At 48.1% G+C, this 10932-nt stretch overlaps 1 protein-coding gene across 1 annotated transcript in view; it reads left to right on the forward strand.

The window, feature by feature from the left end:
• LOC119968588 (beta-1,3-galactosyltransferase 5-like) overlaps window positions 1-8553 on the forward strand; it is a 91723-nt gene extending 83170 nt beyond the window's left edge. Inside the window, exon 3 of the mRNA XM_038801216.1 lies at window positions 6765-8553. Coding sequence (XP_038657144.1) covers window positions 6765-7748 — 984 coding nt within the window. The 3' untranslated portion in view covers window positions 7749-8553. The remainder of the gene's footprint in view (window positions 1-6764) is intronic.
• Window positions 8554-10932: the final 2379 nt, after the last annotated feature.

Genomic DNA, 10932 nt, shown 5'->3' on the forward strand with positions numbered 1-10932 from the left:
TGTCTGATTTTCCACTCGCTTATCAACCACAGGTGATCACTCCCACCTGCGATCCAGCTATATCATTACCCAAGATAAACTGTATTCCTGGACAAGATAGTTTCTCTATTACTCCTACTACCACTTCACTACTCTTCATAGAATTTTCATAGAATTTACAGTGCAGAAGGAGGCCATTCGGCCCATCAAATCTGCACCAGCTCCTGGAAAGAGCAACCCACCCAAGGTTAACACCTCCACCCTATCCCCATAACCCAGTAACCCCACCCAACACTAAGGGAAATTTTGGACACTAAGGGCAATTTATCATGGCCAATCCACATAACCTGCACATCTTTGGACTTCACTGGACTTTCCAACCCTATCTTATATACTGGAACACTAATCTTCTCACCCTGAAATCCACATATTACTACCTTTTCTGGCAATAATCCTCCTAAACTGAAATCATCTCTTACCATCAAAGATTGACTAGTTCCCGTATCTCTTAAAATTGTAATTTCTTTACCTGCACCGTCTGATACACATGAGTAAACTTTACCCACACCAGTAAATTAAGAGGTTTGGCACCTTCTTGTCAATCGCCTCTTGATCAGATTGTGCAATATTTTGCACCTCCTTTGCTTCACTTGGGCTTTCCTTTACCACTTTAACTAACCCCACTGACTTCTCCTGTATATCACATCAGCCTTCCCAGTGCTTTTCTTCAACCGCCAACACCGTGACTTTACATGGCCTAGTTTATTAGTGAAAAAATTTGAAACTTGTCATTTCTCTTCCACCCTCCTGGATTTCCTTTTTAATCTGAGGTACACTCTCCTTATTATCTCCCATCAGATCTCCTTTACTTTTACCACTTGAGTATTTCTCTTTTCCCCAGTTTCTATCCCTCACAGGCTGAAACTGATGTTGGAAACCAAGCTTTGATTTATGAACGAATTCATAATCATCTGCCATTTCTGCTGCTAACCTCGCAGTTTTAACCCTCTGCTCTTCCACGTGAGTTCTCACTACATCAGGAATTGAATTTTTAAACTCTTCCAAAAGTATAATTTCTCTGAGAGCTTCATACGTTTGGTCTATTTTAAAAGCCCTTATCCACCTCTCAAAATTACTCTGTTTGATCCTTTCAAACTCCATGTATGTTTGACCAAATTCTTTCCTTCAATTTTTAAACCTTTGTCTGTAGGCTTCAGACACGAGTTCATATGCAACCAAGATGGATTTTTTCACCTCTTCATACGCCCCAGCTACCTCCTCTGATAGTGATGCAAACACGTCACTAGCCCTACCTACCAGATTTGTTTGAATCAGTAATACCCACATGCCCTGTGGCCATTTTATTTGTTTAGCTACCTTCTCAAATGAAATGAAAAAGGCTTCTACCTCCTTCTCATCAAACATGGCAATGCTTGGACATATTTAAAAAGATCCCCACCAAGCCTTTGACTATGACGCTCAAGCTCATTATCCTCATCACTCTCCTCAGACCATACATTTCCCTTTACATTCGCTAATTTTAACTGACTGTCATGTTTCATGGCCATTTTCTGATGTTTAAACTCTCTCTCTTTTTCCCTTTCCTCTCTTTCCTTTGCTTATTCATCACTATCTCTTTCTCCTTTTCCCTGATCTGTGCCTCCCTTTCTCTTTCTTGTTGTTCTGCCAGGGCTATTCTTCCTTTTTCCTTTTTTCTCTCTCCTTTTCTCTCATTTCGTATTCAAGCTGCTTTCATTCTTTTTCATGTTCAAGTTGCTTGATTTGTGACTAAATTATCAAGTGATCTAAACACCTTGTTGAACAGACAGAGAGAGACCAGTATACATCTGCTTGGTTTGAATGCAGCTCTCCAACTGAAAGCGAAACTAAAACACAGAGCCAAAAAGAACTTCCAGCTCAAAACGAAAGTAAAAAGCAGAATCACATTCCAGCTCCACCCACACAATGACATCACTGCGGCCATTTGATAAAACACACATTTCTTAAAGGGACTCTCACCTGTTAATATCCTGTGAGGTTCCTCCCAATTAGGCATGAGGCTGCCCCCACCCCCTCCCTCCAGTCACCTGGGGAGTTTGTACTCCAAGTTGTAGGAGGGGAATCGTATACAGTGTAAGGTTTGACCCCTGAGGGGTTCATAACAATGAGACTGTTCTTTTATCTGCTTGTACAATAGCATAACCGAGGGGTGTAGTATTCCCTTGCATTGGGAATTAGATTTAAGGTGATTGGAGGAAGGTGTAGGGGAGATGTCAGGGGTAGGTTTTTTACGCAGATAGTTGTGGGTGCGTTGAATGCATTACCAGCAGAGGTGGTGGAGTCAGACTCATTAGGCACATTAAAGCGACTCTTGGACAGGCACATGGAGAGCAGTAATGTTATAACCTGCCTGCTTACCACTGGCTGGGGACTAACGGCAATCCCACAATCCTTTGGGAGTATGAGCCTCTCCAATGAGGGGGGCGGAGAAATCATTAGCAGGTCCCTGCATAAATAAAGCTGGCCAGTTTGGGACCAGCTAGAGAGGAGTGAGCAGCAAGGGAGTTGCTGCTGCTGTTGTACATACATGTTATTGTAAATAAATGTTATTTCTTTCAATCCTTCAACCGTGCTGGATTCTTGGTGGCCCTCACAAAAAGTAAAGTTACTTTGATCTTAGATTAGGATAAATGGTCGGCACAACATTGTGAGCCGAAGGGCCTGTACTGTGCTGTACTGTTCTATGTTCTATATACCTTGTTCATGCTTCTCTCAAACCTCTGAAGGTGAAGTCGATTCACATTCAATGAGGAAGATTTGGTTCAAGTGATCCAGTTTTATTCCACAAATCAGCGGAAACGTGCAAAACGATTGGTTTGATTACAATTGCTGAGTTTAATTCTTCCCAATCTTGTGTTCACATAAAGATGCAAAGCAAAGAGCTGACTTTGACAGGTCATCTTATTTAACTTGTTCCAGAATAATCCTTCTGCATTCCATCCGTTAGACATGGGTAGAATAACTGGGGCAATTTTAACCTAGTCTATCTGTTTTGTGATTCGTCAGTAAGATTACCATGTATTCTAGTTTACTTGCTTAGGCTTTTAGGCTTTTATCATATTACATGATTCATTAAATATAAATCATACTGTCAGGATTTCATTGAAAACTTGTGTAAAGTGAAACAGAGAAGTAAATGAAAATAGATGAATGGAAATAAATCCAAAATCTGGTTTACTATTCATGTTTGAATTGTTCGGTTTACTGAAACATGTGGGGCCGGGGGGTCGGAGAATCGCCCGGGGCTGGCGTCAATCGCGCCCCTGCCGTGGCCCGAATTCTCTGCCACCCGGGAATCGGCGGGGGCAGGAATCGCGCCATGCCAGGCCCCCCGCTCCGGGCGGCGGGCCTCCCAGGGCAATTCTCCGGCCCACAATGGGCCGAAGTCGCGCCGCTAACAGGCCTCTCCCGCCGGCGGGAATCAAAACACCTCTGGTGACGGCGGGATTGGCGGCGCAGGCGGGCTCCGGGGTCCTGGAGTGGCGCGCGGGGCGATCTGACCCCGGGGGGTGCCCCCACGGTGGCCTGGCCCGCGATCGGGGCCCACCGATCGGCGGGCAGGCCTGTCTCGTGGGGATCTCTTTTTCTTGCGCCCTGCCATGGCCTTCACCATGGCCTTTCGGCCCCAGCTGGCGGGGCGCCAAAGGCCATTCGTGCCGGTCGGCGGAGCGGCATCCACTCCGACGCGGGCCTAGCCCCTCAACGTGAGGGCTTGGCCTCTAAAGGTGCGGAGAATTCCGCACCTTTGGGGAGGCACGACGCCGGAGTGGTTGACGCCACTCCAATACGGCGGGACACCCCGCCCCGCCGGGTAGGGGAGAATCCCGGCCAAGAAATTAAATTCACTATTGTAGCAAGTCATTTAGGAATTCCCATTTTGAAAAGCACACTGTTGCACTATGGTATGCATTTGCCACCTGAGCCACTGGGTGAATGAAAGTATGTTGCACGTTATGTCACCATGGCGTATGGATTTGGGACCAAGCAATGAGAAATGCAAAAGAAACAAAATCTTACCTATAACAGGCATTACTGTTACAGTTTTAGAATATCGTGTTGCTGCTAAAACATTTTCTGGCATGTCTTCAATACTAAAGGAACGAACAATCAGTAAATCAATTTCATTGTACATAAACATTGAATACAGCGATTTGTGCACATTGGTTGACATTCCCATTTTTCTTTCCATCTAACAATCCTCAATGAAAGTGCAGGAGGCGGCAAGGTAGCACAGTGGGTAGCACTGTGGCTTCACAGCTCCAGGGTCCCATGTTCGATTCCCAGCTTGGGTCACTGTCTGTGCAGAGTCTGCACGTTCTCCCCCTTGTTATGTTATGCTGTTTGATTAACAAAAGTTGCAACTGTCCATCGACGACATTGAAAGACATTCCAGTCCTTGAAATAAGTTGAAAGGATTTATTCAGTAACAACAACTAGATAAATGAGTTTGACACACTGCTGGTCTAATTCTAGTAACTCAGTGATAATGACTAACTGTACAACTGGGATCTAGGCCACATGTGGTGACCCAGCCTGAGATCTAAACTATTCTGGTGCTAATCCTACAGTCCCTGCCAGGAGTGAGAGGGAGGGTCTAGTGTGTGCCTGGTTTTATAATGAGTTGTGTAGTGCCCTCTAGTGGTCGGGCCAGAGCCGGGTGTTCTGATTAACCCCTTCGTTTCATGTCACTTTACATATCATTACACCCATGTCTGCGTGGGTTTCCTCTGGGTGCTCCGGTTTCCTCCCACAGTCCAAAGATGTGCAGGTTAGGTGGATTGGCCATGATAAATTGCCCTTAGTGTCCAAAAAAGGTTAGGAGGAGTTACTGGGTTACGGGGATAGGGTGGAGGTGTGGGCTTAGGTGGGGTGCTCTTTCCAAGGGTCGGTGCAGACTCAATGGGCCGAATGGCCTCCTTCTGCACTGTAAATTCTATATTCGATGTTCTATGTTGGAAATTTGATGGGATCAGGTGCATGGGTGATTTTCCATCTGCCCAAATTTGGTCTCATTATCCTCTCACCCATCCTGTCAGAAAGGTTAGTTTGGAATGACCCCAATTATACTGTACATTTGCTTAGCATTTTGCATCACTTTTTTCCAATTCTCATCCCGCATCCAGTGGTGCGCTAAGGCAGATTTTCTCCTGCTTCCATAGCTAATAATTCCTGGGACTTGTCATTAGTCTGTCGCCAGAGGCTTATTGCTTGAGGGGCACCACTCCACATCAAGAATGGCTGACCAGGAGCATCTCCCAGTCTCACTGCCAATTATCGGTGTGTCAGAAGGATTTGCAGGTTGACAGGCTCAAATTGTTTGACTTTTAATCATTTATGGGACGTGGGCATCACTGGCTCAGCCAGCATTTATTGCCCATCCTATGCCCTTCTGCTGCTCTTGTCCTAGCTGGCCATGATCGTTGGTTTGGGAGGTGCTGTCGAAGGAACCTTGGTGAGTTCCTGCAGTATATCTTGTAGAGGGTACACACGGCTGCTACTGTTCGTTGGTGGTGGAGGGTTTGATGTTTGTGGAAGGAGCAGCAATCAAGTGTGCTGCTTTGTCCTGGATGGTGTTGAACATCTTGGGTGTTGATGGAGTTTCACTCATCCTGGCAAGTGGCACTCCTGACTTGTGCTGGATTCTCCGCCCCGCCGCGCCACTTTTCTGCCCCGATCCGCCGGCGGGATTCTCCGTTACGCCGGCCGGTCATAGGGGATTCCCATTGAGGGGCAGCCCAATGCCGTCAGGAAACCCCCGGCCGCCGGCAAAGCGGAGAATCCCACCCCAGAACTGCAGACACAGTTTAAAAGGAGTCTCCCGTTGAAGACTGAAATCAGAAGGATTTTTTCATTAAATTTTTCTTCGCTTAGCCAAAAATCCCAAACATATATATGGTGCAGTGAATTTACCCACCTGACAATCTAAACATCTTAACCATTGTGCTTTTGTGACTGATGCTACTGATAAGGCAAGCCGTGCTTGTCAGGTGAATTGGACATTCTGAATTCTCCCTCAGTGTACCTGAATAGGCGCCAGAGTGTGGCGATTAGGGGATTTTCACAGTAACTTCATTGCGTTGTCTTGTTATGCTCTTGGCGTAGCATAAGCGGCTTCCTTGATGTGCACTCTGACAAAGGGAGGTTCAGACGTGGAGATAACTTCAACACGTTTATTAAACTATTTACAATTCTCCTACTTAGGTTCGACACCACTGTTAATCCTTCTATAGCTACCCAGACTGACTAACCCGTCTGCTATAATCCACGTGGTGGGTGTGATGTTGAATCAACCCTGTGTCTCTACTCACTGACTGTCTCCACTGAAAAGAGGAAGATCATGTGTGTTGTGTCCTTTATATATGGGTTGGTGTATTGCCCTCCTGTGGTGGTGTCACCTCAGTGTGTATCGTGAACGCCCATTGGTCATGTCCTGTCTAACTGATCTATTGGTTGAGTGTCTGTGTGTCATGTCTCTGGTGCTCCCTCTAGTGTCTAGCTAGTCTACATGTATTTACATTATCCCCTTGTGTATTTACTGTGATGCATATCACCACACTCGTGACAGTAGTAAAGATTATTATTAAGTATGGAATTTGGGAAATGTGTACAAATTAACATACAGTGTATTCTTCTGGTTTGACAGTAAAAAATGAATTGGAGTTTTTTTGTGGCAACTTGTCCTCGTATTGGTTTGGACTAATCAGTTTGTGTCTTTCTCTTTACAGATGATCAAAAACAAAGGAGTGGTTGTGCTTTGCGTGCTCTCTTTAACTTTTATATTTTTCCTGGGCAACTATCACCTGGACATGTTAAATGTTAATTACCTGTTCTTCAGCACAAATGAAAGATCGATATCAAAAGAAAAGGGTGAATTTCTCATCATCCCGCAGTCTGACTGTGGTGACGACCCTCCCTTCCTTGTCTACCTGGTGACTGTCTCACATCCTCAATGGAAAGAGCGCAATGCCATTCGGCAGACCTGGGGCAAAGATCAACGCACGGATGGGAAAAGAACAGTTGCCTACTTCCTCCTTGGATATAATGCGAGGTACCAGTCCATGATTTTAAACGAAAGCCTCCACTACCAGGATATAATCCAGAAAAACTTCACTGACACTTACTACAACCTCACATTGAAGGTGCTGATGGGAATTGAATGGACCCATGAATTCTGCCCATCAGTGAGCTTCGTGATGAAAACGGACTCTGATATGTTTGTAAATACTTATTACCTGACTGAACTTCTGTCGGAGAGGACACGGACTCACCTGTACACGGGGTTCGTCAAGGCTAATGAGAAACCTATCAGATATGCACTCAGTAAGTGGTACTTGTCAAAGGAAGAATATCCTCAGAGCACCCTACCGCCTTTTTGTTCGGGAACAGGGTACGTTTTCTCAGGCGACCTGGTTGAGAAAATCATCACTGTTTCGAAGCACATTCCCATCCTGAAGCTGGAAGACGTCTACTTTGGGCTGTGTCTTCAAAAGCTAAATGTAACTCCGGTGGAGCTGCAACCAGTTCAGCCCTTCCATGTCCGAAAAGTGGAGTTCTCCATCTGTAACTTCCACAAACTGGTGACTTCTCATGGAGTCAGTCCAGTTGAGTTGCTGATTTATTGGAGAACACTGGGAAAGAACAGCAAAGAGGAATGTTGGAGAAAAACAGAGGAATTTCTTTGGGTCCCTACACCGGAAAATCGAACTTGAAAAGGAAAATACATGGTTTTAACACTGAGTTGTCTACCCCAACCAAAATCAACATCACTTTATTGACTTGGTGTACAACCACTGTTTGAATTATCAACATGAAAATCCATTACTCTTCCTCACCATAGCTGCCATTTTGAATCAGGACTCCAAACACCAATGCTAGCCCATCACATATTTAATAAGGAATGTGAAATTGAATTTATCACTTCAAAAAGAGAAAATTGAGAAATTAATGTGGGTGATATTGGTGAACAGAAAACTTTAATTATTGAGCACTGGTAGCAATCAGGATACTTTATATGGGGTGCTACCTATATTTAAACAACAATGGAATTTCATATCAATATGCATACTCTCATCCGCTAATACGCTGTAAGCTCTCCAGTCTGGAAAACTCGTAACAATAATCTTCCAGAATTTTCTTTTACGAGACCCCAGAATTCCTTCAACCTGATGGAGGTTATTAAGTACAGCATTTTGGAGACTTCTGGTTGGCGAGCGGAGCAGTCGCAAAAAAGGGGCTGCCGCAGGTCAACGAGGTCAGGGCTTTTTTTCAGGGGGTCTCCGCAACGGGAGATGGGGGGAAAAAATTCAAAGCCCCGCGAAATTGGTGGCAGGGGAACCGGGGCCTCGGCAGCTGAGGGATCCGGCGGCAGCAGCAGCGGCAACAAAACTAACCCCCACGGCACCAGAGCGCAGGCCAGGAGCGGAGCAGCAGCGGCCCGGGCCGAACATGCAGGGAGGAGGGAACGGAGGAGCGACCAACGACCAAACCACCCCCACCAGGAGAGCGCAGGGTGTGACGAGCGCCGGCCCGGACAGAGCAGCGGGGACAGAGCAGCGGGGACCGACCCCCCCCCCCCCCCCCCCCCCCCCCCACCCAAACCGGCAGTGACCACCACGAGGCAAGAACAAAGAGTCCCCTCTCTCTCTCGCTCTCTCTCGACCCTGGGTGAGTGAGGGAGAAGGGGCACCAAAGGCAGACGGGGCACGCAACAAAGCAGGGCCTCAGCGCGCCCCCAACAGGGGGGAAGGCGCCAGGTAGGGGATGGGGGGACCACCCATCAGAGTTGGGAGAGCAAACGGGTACAGGAATAGGGTATAGAGGGGCAAAGAAGGGGTATACGGGGGAGGAGGGAAAAGGGAGAGACGAGGGGCGGGGGGTACACAGGGAGTGAGAGACCGGGGAGGGGGGATACAGGGAAGGAGGGACAAACGAGGCTAGAAAAGGAACAGGGCTACAAAGTGCCACAACCAAGGGCTCGAAACAAGGAACCGCTGCGAGCACCCACCCAGTACGGTCTTTGGGCGAAGGGAGACCCCAGAGTGCAGGGGACTACCCGCGTGGCAGACACACAGTGGACGGCCATGGCGGGTGCCTCCGGGACATGGGGAAACCCCGGAGCACAGAGACCCGACCGCATGAGGAGAGCAGCGACAGCTGCCATCCTGGCCGTCCCCCTAACAAAGGGAAACCCCGGAGGGCAGGGGGGCAGAAACCTCCCACCAGGATAGTCACCTGGAACGTAAGAGGACTCAATGGCCCAGTGAAGAGATCCAGAGTCCTCACCCACCTAAGAAATATGAGAGCCAACATGGTCTTCCTCCAAGAGACACACCTGAGAGAACAGGACTGACTGTGGGTAAGAAAGGGTTGGGTGGGACAAACCTACCATTCCTGCTATGGGACAAGGGCCAAGGGGGTGGCGATATTGATCGGCAAGAGGTCGATGTTTAAGGCGACAAAGACGATTACGGACCCGGGGGAAACGGTACGTCATGGTCAGCGGGGCCCTGGATGGGGCACCGGTGGTACTAGTCAACGTGTACGCACCCAACTGGGACGACACGAGTTTCATTAAGAAGACCATGGCGGAAATCCCGGACATAGCGATGCATCGACTAATCATGGGGGGGGACTTCAACTGTGTACAGGATCCAAAGACAGACAGATCAAACCCCAAAACGGGGAAAACCTCAAGCATGGCAAGGGAACTCAGTCACTTTATGGAGCAGATGGGAGTGGTGGACCCCTGGAGGTTCGCCCACCCGGAGGAGAAGGAATTCTCCTTCTTCTCCCCAGTACACAACGTATACACCAGAATTGACTTCTTTGTGGTGGGGAAAACGGTGCTTCCAGGGATAGACAAAGTGGAATACTCCGCAATTGTGATATCAGATCAGGCTCCACACTACATGGACGTGCGGCTAGAGACGGGAAGGGCCCAATGCCCCACATGGAGGTTGGACGGTGCCTTACTAGCTGACAAGGCCTTCAACGAAAGGATAGCGCAGGTCATAGCAGAGTACACAGAGAACAACCAGAATGGGGAGGTCTCACCCTCCACGTTCTGGGAAGCGCTAAGGCCGTAGTAAGAGGGGAAATCATCACTTTCAAAGCGCAAGGAGATAGGGAGGAAAGGGTGGGTAGGCAGCAGCTGGTCGACTCCATACTGGAGGTAGAATGTAAATACTCCGAGGCCCCGACCATAGAGCTCCTGGCGGAGAGGAAAGAACTACAAAGGAACTTTGACCTGCTCTCCACCAGGAAAGCAGTGCACCAACTCCGCCAGGCGAGCGGGACCCTGTATAAACACGGAGACAAAGCCAGCCGCCTGTTGGCACACCAGCTGAGAAAGCAGGCAGCCACCAGAGAAATTGCACAAATCAGGGGTACCAGAGGCACGTTAGAAACAGAACCAGAAAAGATTAACAAAACCTTCAAGGCCTTCTACCAAGAGCTGTACACCTCAGAGCCCCCAAGGGGGGAGTCTGGGATGAAACGGTTCCTTGATGGACTGGACATACCAGTCGTGGGAGAGGGCAGAACACGTGGCTTGGAAGCACCACTAGCACTGGGAGAGATCATGGACAGCATTAGTTCCATGCAGGCGGGGAAGGCGCCGGGACCAGACGGATTCCCGGCAGACTTCTGCAAAACATTTGTGACAGCGCTGGCCCCGCACCTGCGGGAGATGTTCACAGACTCGCTAGCAAGGGGCACACTGCCACCCACGCTAGCACAGGCCTCAATCTCGCTGATACCTAAGAAAGACAAAGACCCAACGGAATGTGGGTCATACAGACCCATCTCACTGCTGAACGCAGACGCCAAAATACTGGCCAAAATCCTAGCCAAAAGGCTAGAAGACTGTGTACCTGAGGTGGTCACAGGGAACCA

This window comes from Scyliorhinus canicula, chromosome 7 (genome assembly GCF_902713615.1).
Source record: "Scyliorhinus canicula chromosome 7, sScyCan1.1, whole genome shotgun sequence".
Taxonomy (NCBI): domain Eukaryota; kingdom Metazoa; phylum Chordata; class Chondrichthyes; order Carcharhiniformes; family Scyliorhinidae; genus Scyliorhinus; species Scyliorhinus canicula.